Source organism: Salmo trutta, chromosome 36 (genome assembly GCF_901001165.1).
Source record: "Salmo trutta chromosome 36, fSalTru1.1, whole genome shotgun sequence".
Classification (NCBI taxonomy): Eukaryota; Metazoa; Chordata; class Actinopteri; order Salmoniformes; family Salmonidae; genus Salmo; species Salmo trutta.
In genome coordinates this window covers 41,564,689-41,587,250 of record NC_042992.1, presented here as the reverse complement: position 1 = coordinate 41,587,250, position 22,562 = coordinate 41,564,689, and the positions used below count along the sequence as shown (strand labels likewise).

The window sequence follows — 22,562 nt, the reverse complement described above, 5'->3', positions numbered from 1 at the left end:
ATGACACTCCTAGGACATTATGTTAGACAATACATGCATTTTTAGTTCTATCAAGTTCATATTTATATCCAAAAACAGCGTTTTACTATGGCGTTGATGTTCAGGAAATCGTTTCCCTCCAATAACCGCCAGTCAAATCAGCACAACAAATTAAATAATTACTATTCGAAAACATTGGTAAAGTATTATATTGTCATTCAAAGAATTATAGATTTACATCTCTTGAACGCAACCGGATTGCCAGATTTAAAAATAACCTTACTGGGAAATCACACTTTGCCATAATCTGAGCACTGCGCCCAGAAAAATACGCTTTGCGATACAGACTAACCGCCATGTTGGAGAGATCTAAAATCGAAAATACTGTGTAAATAATCCATTACCTTTGATTCTCTTCATCAGATGTCACTTCCAGGAATCCCAGGTCCATAACGAATGTAGTTTTGTTCGAAAAAGCTCATTTATGTCCAAAAAGCTCCGTGTTGTTAGCACATGATCTAAGCCCGCCGGACTTCTCTTCATGAAAGAGGGGAGAAAAAATATTTACATTCGTTCAAACGTTGTATAGCATAAATCATTAGTGCCTTTTTCAACCAGAACATGAATAATATTCAAGGCGGACGATTGCATTCTCTTTTAAAACGTATTGGAACGAGAGTACCCAACATGAACTCGCGTGCCAGAGTCTTGTCGGCCACCACCGTTCCAAGGCTCTTGTTCGTTCAGTTCTCACAGTAGAAGACTCAAACAACTTTGTAAAGACTGGTGACTTCTAGTGGAAGCCATAGGAAGTGCTCAACGATTAATAAGCCCCTGTGTGTTTCAATGGCATAGGCTTAAAGGTAATTCAACACATCAGGTATCCACTTCCTGTCAGAATTTGTCTCAGGGTTTTGACTGCCATATGAGTTCTGTTATACTTACAGACACCATTCAAACAGTTTTAGAAAATTCAGAGTGTTTTCTATCCAAACCTGAACAATAATATGCATATTCTAGCTTCTGAGTTGGTGTAGGAGGCAGTTAAAAATGGGCACATATTTTTTTCAAAAGTCTCAATACTGCCCCCTATCCCCAACAGGTTTTAAGGAAAAGCACTTTTAGTCAATCTGCTTTCTCTGTGAGAGCTTCCCATGTCTGGAATACCCTGCCGTTAGACACACACACACATCTGTGATTAATGTGCACTGTCCCTATAAAAATAAACTCAAACTGCAATCCACTTTAATGACCGGACATTGTTCCACGTAATGGAAACAGATTATTATGTTAAAATACTTTAACTTCTTGCTCAAATTCACTGGTGTCCCCTAAACTATAAAACCAAGCAACAATAATCAGAAAATATCACAAAATGTTTCTGATTCAACTATTCAGACCTGAATCCCTTACAGCCCGATATAGCCCAGGGAGCACAACTAACTCTCCTATTCTTACCAGTAGGAAAAAGGTATAATCCATACTCAAACAACGTGCTGTGCTTACCTCCCTCGTAAGATTAAAAACAAACTTGACAACTTTCTCTTCTCTTTCTGCTTCACATTTATGAAATGTCCAAGACTTTAAAAATAGCATGTAATGAGCCAAATTATAAAATACATCACTCAATCCCTAAGCATAAAAAAAACACATTTCGGTGTGCACAACTCTATCGCAATTACCTATCCACTATTATTTGAATTCATTAGATTTAGATAACTGTCTCTTCTTTGATTCAGTTATTGAAATATGACTCCATTCTCTGTTATTTCAGCAGACCATTTAGGCAACAACGTATTTCATCGAAATCGCCTCGCTATTTATGTTGAATAAATGTATCTTTCAATTTGAACTAAGCAAGCTGTTAAACGTTCAGTTTTTATTTTAAACAAACACTAGTGGCTGTATCTGTTCAGACAAAACATACTAATAGTTGAATTACAATCAGAAACACAGATTTTAGGTAATACCATAGACCCAATGTTATTGAAACGATGAAGAAATCACACAAATAGCCCAATTTACAATTGTCTGTAATCGTAAAATCAGGCACATAATAACAACACAATTCCCAGAAAATAGCCTTAATTAAAACTTTTCTGGCGCAGGCGTTCCACTAGCGACCCACCTCGACAACATCCGGTGAAATTGCAGAGCGGGAAATTCAAATGACAGAAATAGAAATATTTAACATTCATGAAAATTCAAGTGTCATACATCAAAATAAAGCTTAACTTCTTGTTAATCCAGCCACTGTGTCAGATTTCAAAAAGGCTTTACGGCGAAAGCACACCATGCGATTATCTGAGGACAGCGCCCCGCATACAAAAGCATGAAAAACATTTTTCAACCAGTCAGAAATAGCGATAATATAAAAGCCTAACCTTTGAAGATCTTATTCTGTTGGCACTCTAATAGGTCCCAGCTACATCACAAATGGTCCTTTTGTTCGATAAAGTCATTTTTTATAACCCCAAAAACTCCCTCCTTCAGAATGCATACCAAATGAATCCCAAACGTTACCAATAAACTTCTCCAAACAAGTCAAACAACATTTATAATCAAACCTCAGGTACCCTAATACGTAAATAAACTATACAATTTAAGACGCGCATGAAAACACTACAGCCAAAATGGGAGCCACTTAGAAAAACTACAAATTCTAGCTCATTTTTCCAAAAAAACTGCCTGAAACTCTTTCTAAAGACTGTTGACATCTAGTGGAAGCCCTAGGAACTGCAATCTGGGAGGTTTTCGCCTCATAATTAACATGACAGCCATTGGAAACAGTGGTAAGCTGAAATTATTATTTTTTGGATGGTTTGTCCTCGGGGTTTCGCCTGCCATATCAGTTCTGTTATACTCACAGACATTATTTTAACTGTTTTAGAAACTTTGGAGTGGTTTCTATCCAAATCTATTATATGCATATCCTAGCTTCTGTGCCTGAGTAACAGGCAGTTTACTTTGGGCACGCTTTTCATCCGGACGTCAAAATACTGCCCCCTTGCCCAAAGAGGTTTTAAAGGTCCAAGCGTTTCTCCGGCGAGATTCTCACATTCGCCAAAGGAATAGAGTAGCAGTCAGAGTTAAGTCGACATTCATTGACTAGGAAACAAATCTTGCACTTTTTAATAAAAGCAGATTGTTTTCTCATGCAACGTATTTCAATTACTTTACTACATCACATTAATCACGCAATGATAATTAGTTTGATGGATACCCTAGGCTTTGTACGACGTTATAAATTACATTGAGATTCCATCTTAATTCGCTCTAACTTTATGGAAAAGGTTTATTCAATAAATCCAGCATCTTCTCTCATACTGGGAAGAAAAAAATAAAACACATTTTCAGGCCTTGAGGGCAGTTTTTTATTTCAAATGTAGTAGTACCCGTACGGAGAAAATCCAAAAAGCGTTTTATAGTTACATTGTCACAGTAAGTTAACCAAAAGTGGACACACTCCAATCAGTTTCTAGAGCACAATTGCCCAGACAGTTTAATAATGCTTAAACCTCATCTTTATTCAAATTATCCATTAAAGATACCAACTCAAAACCTATGTACGTCTACGTATCGGTGGTTTAAATTGTATCTAATTATATTCCCAGTATTACTTCATCAAATCTCTAGTAATCGATTATGCACGCATATGAAAATGATGAATTGTATCTTCGCAAAATCCATATAAAACGTAAGAAATTCTTAGGTACTCAAGACAACCATTCCGTTTGCTTTTTCAAGGACTCTCCATAGCTACGAAGCATCTCTCCAAACATACTCCCAGCAGAACCCAAAAAATGTACTTTTGTTTCCCGGACAATGACCGGCCCGTCATGGGATCCTCAACAGTTTTCTAACCTCCCAGAGACCATGGCAAAATCAAGCCTCTCAGGAACTATAGACCTTCTGCTGCTTTTTAACCTCTACGGGCAAGGGGGCAGTATTGAGAATTTTGGAAAAAATATGTGCCCATTTTTAACTGCCTCCTACACCAACTCAGAAGCTAGAATATGCATATTATTGTTCAGGTTTGGATAGAAAACGCCCTAAAGTTTCTAAAACTGTTTGAATGGTGTCTGTGAGTATAACATAACTCCTATGGCAGGCAAAAACCTGAGAAGGTTTCATGCAGGAAGTACCCTGTCTGACAAGGTGTTGTTGTTCTTGCTTCTGTTTATTGAAGAGTCAGGATCTTAGCTGTAACGTGATTTCCTAGGGCTCCAATACGCTCTCAGAACCCGGGAAAAACCTGAACGATGACGAGGCAGCCTCAGGCTGAAACACATTATCCCCTTTTCCAAGTGTCCCATCAGAGGACAATAGAATTAGGCGCGATTCGCCCCCGTGCAGTATTTTCCTTCGGCTGTTTAGCTAATTGCAGATTCCCGGTCGGAATATTATCGCTTTTCTACGAGATAAATTGCATAAATTGCGCACGACCGTGATTTACAATTCTGATAGTGTCTAGAATGCACGAACAAAACGCCGCTGTTTGGATATAACGATGGATTATTTGGGACCAAACCTACATTTGTTATTGAAGTAGAAGTCCTGGGAGTGCATTCTGACGAAGAACAGGAAAGGTAAGACCATTTTTCTTATAGGAAATGTGATTTTGATGAAGGCTAAACTTGCCGGGTGTCTAAATAGCTATCCCGTGATGGCTGGGCTATGTACTTAGAATATTGCAAAATGTGCTTCATCCCGAAAAGCTATTTTAAAATCGGACATATCGAGTGCATAGAGGAGTAATGTATCTATAATTCTTAAAATAATTGTTATGCTTTTTGTGAGTAGTTTAGCAAATTGTTAGTAAATTCCCCGGAAGTTTGCGAGGGGTATACTTTTTCTGAACGTCACATGCTAATGTAAAAAGCTGGTTTTTGATATAAATATGAACTTGATTGAACAGACATGCATGTATTGTATAACATAATGTCCTAGGTGTGTCATCTGATGAAGATCATAAAAGGTTAGTGCTGCATTTAGCTGTGGTTTGGGTTTTTGTGACATTATATGCTAGCTTGAAAAATGGGTGTCTGATTATTTCTTGCTGGGCACTCTCCTGACATAATCTAATGTTTTGCTTTCGTTGTAAAGCCTTTTTGAAATCGGACAGTGTGGTTAGATTAACGAGAGTCTTGTCTTTAAATAGCTGTAAAATAGTCATATGTTTGAGAAATTGAAGTAATAGTATTTCAAACGTTTTAAAAATCGCGCCACAGGATTCAACTGGCTGTTACGTAGGTGGGACGAATTCGTCCCGCCGGTCCCATAGAGGTTAAAGTGATGGGCAGTGAAGGAACGGAACCCCAATATAACGTTATATCAAAGCTTATTATCCAAATGTCAATCTGATTAAGCATATTTCTATATGTTACTATCCAAACTTCAGATTAAGACTCATTTCCACATTCACACAACTCTCATATCACAGCCACACAATGCTATTCCCAAACATACCTAATCAATTAGATGTTTTTCGACAATATTTCAACTTGCAGGAATATTTTCTCATTTCTATCTCATGGTTAGTTCTTAGGATAATGCAACTCATATATTTACATCTTTTCAATACTTCTAAAATGGGGTACAGATTTAAAACAATTACAGGTGCACCTTACTATCTTACATTATATCATAAATGGTCTTAACTAGTTCGCACAGATTCCGGATGTTTTAACGTTAAATGGCCAAAACTAGTTCACACAGATTCTAGATATTTAACGCTAAATTACCAAACCCAGGGCATACCTGGCTAGCACATTTAAAATAATTGGAATTCACCACTTCTGAGGATTACGTAGACGTTCACACAGACACTTTTCAGAATGAGGTCCTCCTTCCGATAGGGTTTCACCAGGTACCGTGCTTCAAACAGAACCCAGTCACCCTGTGAAAGATTAGTGGAATCTGTGTGGGTAGCTGGACAGGTAGGATGACTGACAGTGAGGGTGAACAGGTGGTCAAGGGTCAGGTGACAGAGGAATGGATGAGACTGAGGCAGGAATTCCTTTAACCATACAGTGGTATATTTACTGAGTAGTCTGTGCTGCATAACAAAGGAAACAGAATAACGTGTATCCAATGAAATCCATCATCACAAAGATCTAATCATAACAATCATTCATTATTAACATCATTTAGGGAATTCAACAATTCAGTTCATTAATAAGTCAATAGGAATCATCGGTGAGTAATTTAGGCTCGTAACTATTTATCATGAAAGAATAATACAAACAGTGATCGGTTATTCAATCTATAATCGCCATTAGTTGGATATCAGTGCCGATCAGTTCAACAAACAATTACTTTCTTATTTCACCCTTTCAAGTGTCTTCATGTGTACATGGAATTTCATTACATATTAACCATACCAATTGCATAATTGGCCTATTATGATCCGTAGGGCCGGAATCATTGACCATTCACATTAGACAAAATGTTTGAAGCGTGCGCTCCAAGCCACGCGAAAATAACTTCAAACAACAACTGATGGCCCACTCTCCCGATCGTAACAGATAGTTCAGATGAAAGGTAACAGAGTCGGTGGACTTACGTTGATTCATGGACGCACAGAACTTCTAGATTAGACAGAGTGAAGGAAGAGAAAGCAGCGCGATCAGGCGATGGTGATTTCCTCCTTTTATGGAGTGGAGATCTGTCGGACATTTCCACCTGACCTAATTAAAGCACCCCTGGCCCAGCTGAGTAAGTGGCAATGAATTAAAGGATTATTCCACCAACTCCATGGGCTTTTTCTACACCCTGGCCCCTCACACCTACGGACTGCACCAATCCCCACTGTGATCAATTCAGTGTCAGGACGGCTCTAGGTCGCCCGCAACCCGACCAATGATAGGTGTCTTTGAGTCGACTAACTCTCAGATCATCCTCCACTGACTCAGCCCTGTTTACGCCTCCAAGGTGCCCCCCTCACACAGGAATACACACTCGGAGCCTACGTATCAGAGGCTTTTCTTAAAAACTTGACTTTGCGTGTTTCGCTCACCTCTTTATTTTACTAAGTTTGCGATGTGGTATCCACTCGGCTCGCTGCCTCTCAGATCAAAGGTGGGTCCATCTGCTTCGTTCCCGAAGTGTGGTCTCCCTGAGATCCCAAGTTTGAGGGATCCCTCGTGCACGATTTATCCAGGTCGTCAGGAGCGGTACACGTCACCAAATGTGGCTAATTCCTTTACTATCAAATGAGGAGAGACAAACTTATCACACAAGTCAGAGTTATACTTGAACTAAATTTTGAATCACTTATTAATAAGGGATCAGATCAATACAACGCACACATATAAAGTCAATCGATTGAGTGCTCTACGATATGGATGGTTGGTTGACAATTCACGCTCCGATCATTCGTTGAGAGCCCCGAGACAAAAGTACAAAGGTATTTTATAGCCAACATACACCCCTTTCAACCTACATGACAAACAACAGGTGTATAGAATGGATCACAAGGTTAAGATTTGTCTGAAAGTTACCTATAATTCATAGCAGACAGTATCTGCTGTAAAAACAGTCATCTTTGTGTGCAGACCAGGGTCTGGCCCTGGGGTCATCTCTCCTTGGTACCATATAGAACAGAAACATTAACTCATGCTCTGGAATGCGGTCTATTTATGTTTTATCACCCAAAAGACATCGTAAATCTCCTGTCAGTGTTATCTCCCAGAGGCCCATCCACAGTAGAGCACACACACAATAGTTATAAGAATCCTCTATTCTGTTGCATAAAACAACCATTTGATACAATAAAAGTATTATAACATAATCTTGCAATTATCCACCATACCCCTCAGCCAGTATAGTCCTACCACCCTGTCTGTCTCTGTGTGTGTTCCTAGCCTGGAGGTGACTCTCCAGAAGAGGAGCGAGGGGCCCATGTGGCCAGAGCTGCTGACTGGAGGAGACGGGAGAGGAGAGTTCCTGATGAGTGAGGAGCAGACGGCCTTGCTCCACGAGAGACTGACATACCTCACTACTGAGGACATGGTGAGACTCACTGACATTTGCTGAGCCTTGTCTTTTAATTTTGGGAAGTGTTCATTAGTCATGAAACGGAAGAAAAAGGAGTGAAACAGGGAGTGATTACTTAACCTGAAATGCATCTTTCCTTTTTCCATTGCTCTAATGAACATGACCCTGGGTTACTGATGATGAATCCAATCCTATGCTCTCCTCAACACCCTCAGTCTTTATTTATCCTTTATGAACCCCTCATTTGCTGTCCATCTCTCTTTTTACCTCCAATCTTGATGTTACTTTCTGTGCCTCTATGCATCTAATCTCCCCTAAATTGACCCCCCTTCAACCCCCTCACTGAGCCCTCACTTTTAGCCTCTTATTGCCCCTTTCGCCTACCTTCAGGTCTTCTCCTCACTCTCACCCCTCCCTCTTTAGTTTTTCAAATCAGCTCTACTTCTCCCTCACACCATCATGTCCAGTTCTCTTGAGCTGCCTCAGTCTCAGCTTCCTATTTTTTATTATATTTTCAGTCCAAACTTGTTTAACCACTCACTGCTCATTTAGGGATTTAGCGTTCCCATCGCCATTGGCTTCTAATGAATGAATTCAATGCATCCTCTCACTGTTAACGCTATCCAATATCTCTGCTTCCATTTCTCTGAGTTCAGAATGCCAACCCAGACAAGGACAAGCCCCCGTGCAACGCCCAGGAGCTGGAGGACTGCGATGGCTTCCCAGAAGACAGCTCCAACCTGACACGCTTCGATGGAGAGTCTCTCAAGCCCACTCACGTGGTGAGACACTTTTTGCCACCCTCCTTTAATCCACTCCCTCCTTCATTGTTATCAGTGAGCCCCTATTGGTCATATCCACATCAGCCCCTCTCCCCTAAGAGGCCCCACAGTGGCGCAGTAGACATGCACACCTTCTCCATTTGCGTCGTCAGCGACGCTCGTCTTGATTTAATGAACATGGAATTGTCCACACACATATCTTGGGGTTCTTTATTTGAAATTAAGAGAGCTATCCATTAGACTCAATTAGGATGGCTAGAATGTCTCAATTCAGATGCCTAGAATGTCTCTCAGGCTGCTGTGTTAGTAGAACCAATTGAGTACACTTGGCATTGGCTCAGAGCCACCAGAAAACATGTGGCGAGACAGCATTTGCCACAGTAATTTTATATTCGGTGTAGCGCTGCCACACCACTTTCAAAGCAGCGGCAGTGACCGGGCTATTTACTTCTCAGCGCATTTTTGCGTTCCAGTTCAACATTTACCTGCTCTGTCGCGGTCTACCATGGAAAACTATTGAAGACTACAAGCAGAATAGTCGTGCTCTTTGTATTTGAGCAATATGATTGGCCGTTCATTCAAGTACAGCATTCTACTGCAAGTCACAACTTCTCAATCAGTACAGAAGTTGATAGCTACATTCACACAGCACCTGCGAGCTGTCCTGAGCAAAAAAGAAGCACCCATCAATCTACTCACTGATCTTATTTATTTTAGGGAAAGTGATTTACAAAGGTTAAACCTTCAATAGTTAACATAGCAGCAATATGCTGGCCACTGTTGATAGTCACTTATTATTTACACTTTAGCATTGGCTAGCCTACTGCAGCCAGATCGATATCTCTTTCAGAAACGGAATTGTCTTAAAGGGGCAGCATTCTATTTTAAGTGGGGGGAAAGAAATATTCTCAAAATTACATACTTTAGAAACAAAAATGAATGCAATTAAGACAATGCAATGCTTAAGAATGGAGTAATGACTTACGTTGCTAAATTATATTAAACACAAATTCTGTTCGGCCGGTCGGGCCATTGAGTAAAAACGTTGGACCCTGTCATAGCCTATAAATAGGACCCAGAGTTTTACCTGACCAGGTTATGAGATAAGGAAAAACTCCAGGCCACAGAAAAGACACGTAAGGATTTTTAACCTGTGGTGCAACGGCTTAACAAGCTGCTGGTAGTTTTTTCTGGATTTATATCACAGCTGAGATCTATGTGGGTCTTATAGGAGTAGTCGTGTCATCTGACCACTTCCGTATTGAGCGAGGCACTGGTGCTTCCTGCTTTAGTTTTTGCTTCTAAGCAGGAATCAGGATGACAGAATTATGGTCAGATATGCCAAATGGAGGGCGATGGAGAGCTTCGTACGTTTCTCTGTGTGGAGCAAAGGTGGTCTAGAGTTTTTTATTTTTTCTCCTCTGGTTGCACATGTGACATGCTGGTAGAAATGAGGTAAAACAGATTTAAGTTTGCCTCCATTAAAGTCCCCAGCCACTAGGAGTGCCGCTTCTGGATAGGCGTTTTCTGGTTTGCTTATGGCCTTATACAGCTCGTTGAGTGCGGTCTTAGTGCCAGCGTCGTTTTTTTGGTGGTACATTGAAGGCTACGGAAATATAGATGAAAACTTCTTGGTAGATGGTGCTGTCGACAGTTTATCATGTGATACTCTAACTCAGGCGAGTATTATCTCGGGACTACCTTAAAATTAGACATTGTGCACCAGCTGTTAATGACAAATAGACACACACCCCAACCCCTCATCTTACCAGACGTAGTTATTCTGTCCTGCCGATTAACGGAAAACCCAGCCAACTGTATATTACCTGTGTCGTCGTTCAGCCACAACTCAGTGAAACATAAGATATTACAGTTTTCTATGTCCCGTTGGTAGGATAGTCTTGTACGGAGCTCATCCAGTTTATTCTCCAGTGTTTGTATGTTGACCAATAGAACGGATGGCAGAGGCGGGTTACCCACTCGCCGACGAATTCTCTCAAGGCACCCAGATCTCTGCCCCCTGTATTTCCTTCATGCGAATGACAGGGATTTGGGCCTGTCTGGGAGCAACATTACATCCTTCTCGTCAGACAAATAAATATTTTTTTAGCTTTGTCCAGTTCAAGGTGAGTAATCACTGTTCTGATATCCAGGAGCTCTTTTCGGTCTTAAGAGACGGTAGCATTAACATTTCGGACAAAATTAGTTCCAACAATGCGGAAAAAACACACAAAATAGCACAATTGGTTAGGAGCCTTTAAAACGGCAGCCATCCCCTCCGGCGCCATTCTTCATCGGGATTCGCTGTCTGCTCCAGACAGTCATTTTAAAGCCTGGGATTTAGGATTTGACAGGTCAAATTATAGACAGTGAATGTAACAAAAACTGGTTTATATTGATGTTTTGTAGTATTATATTAAAGCTTTTATCTCATATTAAGTAGGTAGAAACAAGCTTTTCTCTGCACCTGCGATAACATCTGGAAAACTGAGTACGCGACCAATGAACTTTGATTTGATGTAAAGTGATTATATGAGATATTAAAATGTTCAGTCTTTTTTATGTTCACCTTGTTTGTTTGGAGCCCTTTCTTTCACCCCCCCCCCCCCCCACTCTGCTTCAAATTGACATCGTTTTTTTTTGTTACCAAGTCTCCTTGATGACCTGCTCTCTCATAGAAATAGAATAATTATTTTTCTATGTCTGCTCTCGTGGTTTCCACTCCTGAGTGGTGACATGGAGCTTCTGTCTGTCCCTCAGAAGGAGTGTCTGGATACAGGAAGTTGTTCCTTATAAAAGAGCTGTGTGTGTGTGTGTGTGTGTGTGTGTGTGTACACTGCTGAAAAAAATAAAGGGAACACTAAAATAACACATCCTAGATCTGAATGAATGAAATAATCTTGTTAAGTACTTTTTTCTTTACATAGTTGAATGTGCTGACAACAAAATCACACAAAAATAATCAATGGAAATCCAATTTATCAACCCATGGCGGTCTGGATTTGGAGTCAACTCAAAATTAAAGTGGAAAACCACACTACAGGCTAATCCAACTTTGATGTAATGTCCTTAAAACAAGTCAAAATGAGGCTCAGTAGTGTGTGTGGCCTCCACGTGCCTGTATGACCTCCCTACAACGCCTGGGCATGCTCCTGATGAGGTGGTGGATGGTCTCCTGAGGGATCTCCTCCCAGACCTGGACTAAAGCATCCGCCAACTCCTGGACAGTCTGTGGTGCAACGTGGCGTTGGTGGATGGAGCGAGACATGATGTCCCAGATGTGCTCAATTCGATTCAGGTCTGGGGAACGGGCGGGCCAGTCCATAGCATCAATGCCTTCCTCTCGCAGGAACTGCTGACACACTCCAGCCACATGAGGTCTAGCATTGTCTTGCATTAGGAGGAACCCAGGGCCAACCGCACCAGCATATGGTCTCACGAGGGGTCATGAGGATCTCATCTCGGTACCTAATGGCAGTCAGGCTACCTCTGGCGAGTACATGGAGGGCTGTGCGGCCCCCCAAAGAAATGCCACCCCACACCATGACTGACCCACCGCCAAACCGGTCATGCTGGAGGATGTTGCAGGCAGCAGAACGTTCTCCACGGCGTCTCCAGACTCTGTCACGTCTGTCACATGTGCTCAGTGTGAACCTGCTTTCATCTGTGAAGAGCACAGGGCGCCAGTGGCAAATTTGCCAATCTTAAGTAGTGACTCAACGCTACTTAGTGGTATATCATACAGCTAATTAAAAAATATTACATTTCATAATGCATTAAGTGTGGCTTCTCAGGCCACTACTCAACTATGACATATCTACAAAATCAATGTGTGCGTGTGTGTAGAGTGCATGTCTTTATCATGTGTATGTGTGTCTGTGCCTTTGTGTGTGTCTTTTCACAGTACCCACTGTTCCATAATCTGTTTTTTAAATCTGATTCTACTGCTTGCATTAGTTACCTGATGTTGAGTAGAGTTCCATGTAGCCATGGCTCTATTTAATACTGTGTGCCTTCCATAGCCTTTTCTTGACTTGGGGAGATACCCCCTTGTGAAGATACCTTTGGTGGCATGTCTTGTGGGGTATGCATGGGTGTACGAGCTGTGTGCTAGTAGTTTAGACAGACACCTCTGTGCATTCACTTACAAAAACAAGTAGTGATGAAGTCAATCTCTTCTCCACTTTTAGCCATGAGAGATTTACATGCATATTATTGTTAGCTCTACGTGTACATTTAAGGGCCAGACGTGCTACCCTGTTCTAAGCCAGTTGTAGTTGGACAGATTTCTTCCCATCTTAGCTACTGTTGCGTGATGACTGCTATTTATCGAATAATTACCTACTACGTTAAATTTTTACTCAATTTAAATGAATCATGTAATAATTAACTCATTAGGAATTTGGGGCACCTACTCCAATTCGCATACTGCCCCAAAAAAATAAGATGACCCAGTCTCAATTGGATTCCACCCTGCCCTTTCCCACCTGGACAAAAGGAACACCTATGTAAGAATCACATTCATTGACTACAGCTCAGCGTTCAACACCATAGTTCCCACAAAGCTCATCACTAAGCTAAAGACCCTGGGACTAAACACCTCCCTCTGTGACTGGATCCTGGACTTCCTGAAGGCCGCCCCCAGGTGGTAAGGGTAGAAAACAGCACATCTGCCACGCTGATTCTATATACGGGGGCCCCTCGGGCGCGTGCTTAGTCCCTTCTTGTACTCCCTGTTAACCCACGACTGTGTGGCCAAGCATGACTCCAACACCATCATTAAGTTTGCTGATGACAACAGTGGTAGGCCTGATCACCGATAACGATGAGACAGCCTATAGGGAGGAGGTCAGAGACCTGGCATTGTGGTGCCAGGACAATAACATCTCCCTCTACGTGAGCAAGGCAAAGGAGATGATTGTGGACTACAGGAAAAGGAGGGCCGAACATGCCCCCATTCACGTTGAAGGGGCTGTAGTTGAGCGGGTCAAGAGTTTCAAGTTCCTTGGTGTCCACATCACCAACAAATTATCATGGTCCAAACACACCAAGAAAGTGGTGAAGAGGGCATGACAACAACGCCTATTCCCCCTCAGGAGACTGAAAATATTTGGCATGGTTCCCAGATCCTCAAAAAGTTATACTGCTGTACCTTCGCGAGCATCCTGATCGGTTGCATCACCGCCTGGTATGGCAACTGCTCGGCATCCGACCGTAAAGCGATTCAGAGGGTAGTGCTTTACTCTATTCTTACATAATTTATTATGTTTGAACGTCGTTGCAGACTTTAAATTACGGCCAAAGCTGTTGTTGACAACTTTCATTGTCATTATATTTACACAAACAAGACTTCTGAAATCCCAATTGGCTGATTTGACAATGTGAGGGACGCAGCCACAAAAAAGTGAACTATAGCTTTGAGGATTGTTTCATGTCCGTGGAACTGTCACCAATCGCCAACTATCAATCACATACAGGCCTGTTTATGATACAAATGTCAAGTGAGCATGGAAACTGGAGGGGAGAACTGTCTACCGATAAAACTTGTTGGCAAAGAGATTCACATGTGAAACACTGGATGACCAGACCTTTCAATACAATAATAGCACAAGGTCGTGTATAAAGAGGAACAACGTCATGGTATAAATTGTGTGAACATGTGCTTCGAAATGGGACTCAATCGTTCTCTGGCTTTCTCTTTGTCTTTCTCAATTTCTTTTTCTCTTTCTATCTCCGTGTCTATCTCTCTCTGTCACGCTGTCTTTCTTTTTCTCTCACTTTCGCCTTCTCTCTTCCTGCCTCCACTGTGGGAGGAATAATGAAGGCAGACTGATGCATTCAGAAAAACTGGTTGCATGCACTGGTTCCATGTCCTCTCCTGATTAGAATACTTTGATTCTCTGTCCCTATTGATTGTTTTTCTGTCCTCAGTTAATAGACAATTAATTTGGAATGTTGTGTATGTTTCATGGATGTTTATGTATAATTTGATTAAAAGGAACCATAATATTCTCTGGTTTTGTTTGAGGGAACTATTTTACTTTTCTTTTTTTTAATCGAGTTGAGATTCACTGGGCTCTAAAAGCTATGATTGGAGAGATGAAAAGAGATGCAAGATGAAGAACTGCATATCTTTAGGTTACGGATAAGGGTTAGGGTTAGTGGAAAGTTAGTTGAAATGTCTACATCTACAAACCATCTTTTTGGGACTAATAAAGTCTTACTACAGTATATCTCTTTCTCCAGGTGAACTTAGGGAGCCATCAGTACCTGTTCACGGTGGACTTGAACCCATCTGAGATGCCTAGTTTCTGCCTGCGTCATGATGTGGACGCCCTGCTGTGGCAGCCCCGCCCGGACCAGCCCAGCAACATGTGGGAACACATCGCCACCTTCAACGCCCTCGGTACGTGTAGAAACTTTTTAGATTAGTAATTATTAGTACTGGCAATTCTGTCAACACCTCAGACACACCTCTTACAACGCTAAATCAGGGAAACAAATTTGTTTTCAGGTGGCGTCTTTGTGCTAGTCTCAGGACATTGCCTCAGACTGAGTTTATTTAACATGCTCAAAACACTCATGAAAATTGACCCCAAAAAGTGTGCTAGTGGCATATTGTTTTAAATTACAGCCTGCCAGTCACGAGAGTACATTTAGGTATTTCAAGGACATGATTGTGATTGCTGGATGCCATTATTGCGATGTTCTCTTTGTGTGAAGAGTGAGTGTAGATGGAGACCTGTAAACTACTATAGAAATGGCACAATGGTAATTAAAATCTAATCAAATTTTATTGGTCACATACACATATTTAGCAGATGTTATTGCGGGTGTAGTGAAATGCTTGTGTTCCTAGCTGCAGGAGTATCCAAAAATTCACAACAATACACACACATCTAAAAGTTAAAGAATGGAATTAAGAAATATATAAATATTAGGAGGAGCAATGTCGGAGTGGCATTGACTAAAATACAGTAGAATAGAATACAGTATATACATATGAAATGAGTAAAGAAATATGTAAACATTATTAAAGTGACCAGTGATTCCGTGTCTATGTATATAGTGCAGCAGCCTCTAAGGTGCAGGGTTGAGTAACTGGGTGGTAGCCGGCTAGTGATGACTATTTAAGTCTGATGGCCTTGAGATAGAAGCTTTCTTTCAGTCTCTCGGTCCCAGCTTTGCTGCACCTGTACTGACCTCGCCTTCTGGATGGTAGCAGGGTGAACAGGCCGTGGCTCGGTGGTTGATGTCCTTGATTATATATTTGGCCTTCCTGTGACATTGGGTGCTGTAGGTGTCCTGGAGGGCAGGCAGTGTACCCCCGGTGATGCGTTGGCCAGACCGCACAACCCCGTGGAGAGCCTTGCAATTGTGGGCGGTGCAGTTGCCGTACCAGGCGGTGATACAGCCTGACAGGATGCTCTCAATTGTGCATCTGTAAAAGTTTGTGAGGGTCATCGGGGCCAAGCCAAATTTCTTCAGCCACCTGAGGTTGAAGAGGCACTGTTGCGCCTTCTTCACCACAGTGTCTATGTGGTGGACCATTTCAGATTGTCACTGATGTGTATGCCGAGGAACTTGAAGCTTTTCACCTTCTCCACTGCGGTCTTTTCGATGTGGATGGGGGCATTTCTTGAAGTTCACGATCAGCTCCTTGGTTTTGTCGACTTTGAGGGAGATGTTATTTTCCCGGCACCACTCCGCCAGGGCCCTCATCTCCTCCCTGTAGGCTGTCTCGTCATTGTTGGTAATCAGGCCTACTACTGTTGTATCGTCTGCAAACTTTATGATTGAGTTGGGCGTACAGGAGGGGGCTGAGCACGCACCGTTGTGGGGCCCCAGTGTTGAGGATCAGCGAAGTGGAGGTGTTGTCGTACCGTTCACCACCTGGGGGCGGCCGTCAGGAAGTCCAGGACCCAGTTGCACAGGGTGGGGTTCAGACCCAGGGCCCCGATCTTACGTGGTTGGTTTTCCCTTTGTAATCTTGTCTGTAGACTCTGCCACATACGTCTCATGTCTGAGCCGTTGAATTGCGACTTCACTTTCTCTTTACTGACGTTTTGCCTGTTTTATTGTCTTACACAGTGTCTAACTCCTCTGTTTGTATTCGACCATATTCCCAGTCACCTTTCCATGGTTAAATGCAGTTGTTCGCGCTTTTAGTTTTGCGCGAATACTGCCAACTATCCACGGTTTCTGGTTTGGGTAGGTTTTAATACACCCAGTGGAAACAACATTGCCTATACACTTCTTGATGAACTCAGTCACCGTGTCCGTGTATACATCAATGTTATTCTAAGAAGCTACCTGGAACATATTCCAGTCCACGTGATCAAAACAATCTTGAAAAATGGGTTCCGATTGGTCAGACCTGCATTGAATAGACCTTACGATGGGCACTTCCTGTTTTGAGTTTCTGCCTATAGGAATGGAGGAGCAAAATGGAGTAGTGATCTGATTTGCCGAAGGGAGGGTGGGGGAAGGCCTTGTAGGCATCCCGGAAGGGGGAGTAACAGCGGCCAAGCTTTTTTTCAGCGGCAGCACTATAGTCAATGTGTTGATAGAACTTCGGTATCGTGTTTATTCAAATTTGCTTTGTAAAAATCCCCAGCTATAATAAATGCGACCTCAGGATATGTGGTTTCCAGTTTGCACAAAGTCCAGTGTAGTTCCTTGAGGGCTGTCGTGGTGAGGGGGAATATACAAGGCTGTGACTATAACCGAAGGGAATTCTCTTGGGAGGTAATACGGTCGACATTTGATTGTGAGGTTTTCTAGATCGGGTTAACAAAAGGACTTGAGTTTCTGTACGTTATCACAATCACACCATGAATTGTTAATCATGAAACATACAGCACCGCCTTTCTTCTTCCTGGAGAGTTCTTTATTCCTGTCTGCGCGATGGACTGAACACCGCTGGCTGTACAGACGGGGACAGTATATCTGGAGAGAGCCTTGATTCCGTGCAACAGAGTATGTTACAGTCCCTGATGTCTCTCTGGAAGGAGATCCTTGCCCTGAGTTCGTCTACTTTATTATCCAGAGACTGAACATTAGCGAGTAATATACTCTGAAGCGGTGGATGGTGTACACGTCTCCTGAGTCAGACTAGAAGTCCACTGCGAATACCTCTTTTCTGCTGGTGGCGTCTTTGTGCAGCCTCTGGGATAACTTCAATTGCCCTGGGGGGTACGAACAAAGGATCCAATTCGGGAAAGTCGTAATGCTGGTGAGTTACCGCCGCTCTGATATCCAAAAGTTATTTCCGGCTGTATGTAATAACACAAAAAAAATTTCTGGGCTAATAATGTAAGAAATAACACACAAAAAAAGAAAATACTGCAAAGTTGCATACGAGCTAGAAGCAGAGCTGCCATGTCTTTCGGCGCCATCTTGAGCTAGTTCGATGCTAATTCCCGTGTGGCTGATGTTTGTCACAACAAGCCCTGTGTTTCTCCGTGTCTTTGGAGATGAGTAGAAGGTATTCTACCAACGTGACACGAGGTGCAACCAAAAATGTTTTTATTTTCTTCCAACTTACTCATTGTCTTTTTCATTTTTCGGATCTCCTAGGCTACGTCCAGGCGTCGAAACGTGACAAGAAATTTGCCACCTGCCCCCCAAACTTCTCCTATGCCGCCTTGGGGGAGTGTCTTCGCCGGGTGTTCATCTACCGGCAGCCGTCGCCGGTGGACACAGTCCTGTTCAACAGGATGCAGGGTCGTCAGGTGGGCCAGGTCGCTAAGCAACAGGTGGCCAGCCTGGAGTCAAACAACATTGTCCTAGGCTTCAGAGCAACCAATGAGAGACTGTTCGTCCTGACCTCTAACAACCTATTTGTTCTGAAGATCAACAATTAGATCTGGGACTACTTTTATGGCCAGTTTTACGGACACATCCGGGATGGAGAATCCCCATTGAGATAGCATTTTAGTCCAGGACTAAGCTTAATCTGTGTCTGGGAATCTGCCCCTTAGAATGTTTCCATCCACCATACACACTGTCTACCCCTGAGACAGCTATACCATTCCACAAAGTAAAAGGAGTGTATCTAGAACCTACAGTAAGTGTGGTAGTGTAATGTCATTTGTGGTAGGGGTTTGATCTGTCAGCAATATGTCTACACTTTCAAATGTCTGTCTTCATATTTGTATGTTATTCTGTGAATATCCTATGGTGTTGACACTCTTTAGGAGCCCAAATGTAGTATGATTCATGTTCTCACAGTATAATAGAAGCAGAATGTACTGAAAAAATTCCAATAAAGCCAAACAACGTTATAATATTTTTGTTGTCAAAAAGAGTTTTGTACCTTTATACCTGGGCTGTCAAACTCAATTCCTGGAGGGCCATGTGTCTGCAGATTTTTGTTATTTCCTTTCAATTCGTGTCCAATTTAAGACCTAGTCAACCAGCTGAGGGGAGTTTATAACTGATCAATTACCTTAATTGATCAATCAAGAACAAGGAAGGAGTGGGCAAGTGGGAAGCCTTGTGAGTCCCAAATGGCACCCTATTTATTCCCTTTATAGTGCACTACTTTTGACCAGGCCCCGTAGGCACGTATCTAGAGCCTCTGAGCACAGGAACTCACTAAAGCGCCCTCTACATTTTGCTAAAATTATAGAAGTGCTGGTAGTAAATGACAAAGAAGCATGTGAACTCAAGCCCAAAATGTGTCATCATATCACCTGTGCTTTTCTGTTTACTCCTTTCCTATTTTGACATGCCTGGGTAAGAGAAGGATAAATTGAAAAAGTATTACTTGCGTAATGGTGATATCAATATAGGATGTTCCCATATACACTCAGTGGCCAGTTTATTAAGTACACCACCCTGTTCACAAATGGTTCGCCCCTACAGACAGTGAGTCACGTGGCTTGCTATATAAAGCAGGCTTCAAGGCATTCAGTTACTGTTCGATTGAACATTAAAAATGGGCAAAACGAGTGACCTAAGCAACTTTGAGGATGGTATGATTGTCGGTGCCAAGTGCGCTGGTTCCAGTATCTCAGAAACGACCGTCCTCCTGGGCTTTTCACGCACGACAGTGTGTAACGTTCACTGAGAATGATGCGGCAAATAAAACATCCAGTCAGAGGCTGTCCTGTGGGCGAAAAAGGCTTGTGATGAGAGGTCGAAGGAGAATGGCAAGATTCGTGGAAGCTAACAGGCAGGCTACAAACAGGCAAATAACGGCGCAATACAACAGCGGTGTGCAGAACAGCATCAATAAGTTTATATAGGATGGCTTCTGTCAAACTATCAATCATAACCAGGTCTGTACCCAAACAATTTGAACTTCTACTTTTAAAAATCCATCTCTCTAAAAACAAGTCTCTCACCGTTGCCGCCTGCTATAGACCACCTTCTGCCCCCAGCTGTGCTCTGGACATCATATGTGAACTGATTGCCCCCCATCTATCTTCAGAGTCCGTGCTGCTCGGTGACCTAAACTGGGACATGCTTAACTCCTCAGCCATCCTACAATCTAAGCTTGATGCCCTCAATCTCACACAAATTATCAATGAACCTACCAGATACCACCCCAAAGCCGTAAACACGGGCACCCTCATAGATATCATCCTAACCAACTTGCCCTCTAAATACACCTCTGCTCTTTTCAACCAAGATCTCAGCGATCACTGCCTCATTGCCTGCATCCGTAATGGGTCAGCGGTCAAACGACCTCCACTCATCACTGTCAAATGCTCCCTAAAACATTTCAGTGAGCAAGCCTTTCTAATCGACGTGGCCCGGGTATCCTGGAAGGATATTGACCTCATCCCGTCAGTAGAGGATGCCTGGTTATTTTAAAATGCCTTGCTCACCATCTTAAATAAGCATGCCCCATTCAAGAAATTTAGAACCAGGAACAGATATAACCCTTGGTTCTCTCCAGACCTGACTGCCCTTAACCAACACAAAAACATCCTATGGTGTTCTGCATTAGCATCAAACAGCCCCCGTGATACGACCTGGCCCGGGTATCCTGGAAGGATATTGACCTCATCCCGTCAGTTGAGGATGCCTGGTTATTTTTTTTTAAATGCCTTCCTCACCATCTTAAATAAGCATCAAGAAATGTAGAACCAGGAACAGATCTTGACCCCCCTTGGTTCTCTCCAGACCTGACTGCCCTTAACCAACACAAAAACATCCTGTGGCGTTCTGCATTAGCATCGAACAGTGATTATGCAACTTTTCAGGGAAGTTAGAAACCAATATACACAGGCAGTTAGAAAAGCCAAGGCTAGCTTTTTCAAGCCAATTTGCTTCCTGCAACACAAACTCAAAAAAGTTCTGGGACACTGTAAAGTCCATGGAGAATAAGAACAGCTCCTCCCAGCTGCCCACTGCACTGAGGATAGGAAACTCTGTCACCTCCACTATAATTGAGAATTTCAATATGCATTTTTCTACGGCTGGCCATGCTTTCCACCTGGCTACCCCTACCGCGGTCAACAGCACTGCACCCCCCCACAGCTACTCACCCAAGCCTTCCCCATTTCTCCTTCTCCCAAATCCAGTCAGCTGATGTTCTGAAAGAGCTGCAAAATCTGGACCCTTTCTTTCTAAAATGATCTGCCGAAATTGTTGCAACCCCTATTACTAGGCTGTTCAACCTCTCTTTCGTGTCGTCTGAGATTCCAAAAGATTGGAAAGCAGCTGCTGTCATCCCTCTCTTCAAAGGAGGGGACACTCTTGACCCAAACTGCTACAGACCTATATCTATCCTACCCTACCTTTCTAAGGTCTTCGAAAGCCAAGTCAACAAACAGATAACCGACCATTTCGAATCCCACCCCACCTTCTCTGCTATGCAATCTGGTTTCAGAGCTGGTCATGGGTGCACCTCAGCCACGCTCAAGGTCCTAAACGATATCGTAACCGCCATCGATAAGAAACAATACTGTGCTGCCGTATTCATTGACCTGGCCAAGGCTTTCGACTCTGTCAATCACCACATCCTCATCGGCAGACTCAATAGCCTTGGTTTCTCAAATGATTGCCTCGCCTGGTTCACCAACTACTCGCAACAAAGCATCCTTCACGCATGCTGCCAAACATACCCTCGTAAAACTGACCATCCTACCGATCCTTGACTTTGGCCATGTCATTTACAAAATAGCCTCCAATACCCTACTCAATTAACTGGATGCAATCTATCACAGTGCCATCCGTTTTGTCACCAAAGCCCCATATACTACCCACCACTGCGACCTGTATGCTCTCGTTGGCTGGCCCTCGCTTCATACTCGTCGCCAAACCCACTGGCTCCAGGTCATCTGCAAGACCCTGCTAGGTAAAGTCCCCCCTTATCTCAGCTCACTGGTCTCCATAGCAGCACCCACCTGTAGCACGCGCTCCAGCAGGTATATCTCTGGTCACCCCCAAAGCCAATTCCTCCTTTGGCCGTCTCTCCTTCCAGTTCTCTGCTGCCAATGACTGGAACGAACTACAAAAATCTCTGAAACTGGAAACACTTATCTCCCTCACTAGCTTTAAGCACCAGCTGTCAGAGCAGCTCACAGATCACTGCACCTGTACATAGCCCATCTATAATTTAGCCCAAACAACTACCTCTTCCCCTACTGTATTTATTTATTTTGCTCCTTTGCACCCCATTATTTCTACTTTTCTCTTACTTCCACTACAAATCTACTTGCAGTGTTTTACTTGCTATATTGTATTTACTTTGCCACCATGGCCTTTTTTGCCTTTACCTCCCTTATCTCACCTCATTTGCGCACATTGTATATAGACTTATTTCTCTACTGTATTATTGACGGTATG

At 42.7% G+C, this 22,562-nt stretch overlaps 1 protein-coding gene across 3 annotated transcripts in view; it reads left to right on the top strand.

The window, feature by feature from the left end:
• nudcd1 (NudC domain containing 1) overlaps window positions 1-19,050 on the top strand; it is a 40,579-nt gene extending 21,529 nt beyond the window's left edge. For all 3 annotated transcript variants that reach the window (XM_029735948.1, XM_029735947.1, XM_029735949.1), the window contains exons 7-10: window positions 7,845-7,992; window positions 8,634-8,759; window positions 15,006-15,165; window positions 18,339-19,050. In XM_029735948.1, coding sequence (XP_029591808.1) covers window positions 7,845-7,992; window positions 8,634-8,759; window positions 15,006-15,165; window positions 18,339-18,625 — 721 coding nt within the window. In that variant the 3' untranslated portion in view covers window positions 18,626-19,050. The remainder of the gene's footprint in view (window positions 1-7,844; window positions 7,993-8,633; window positions 8,760-15,005; window positions 15,166-18,338) is intronic.
• The last annotated feature ends 3,512 nt before the right edge of the window (window positions 19,051-22,562 follow it).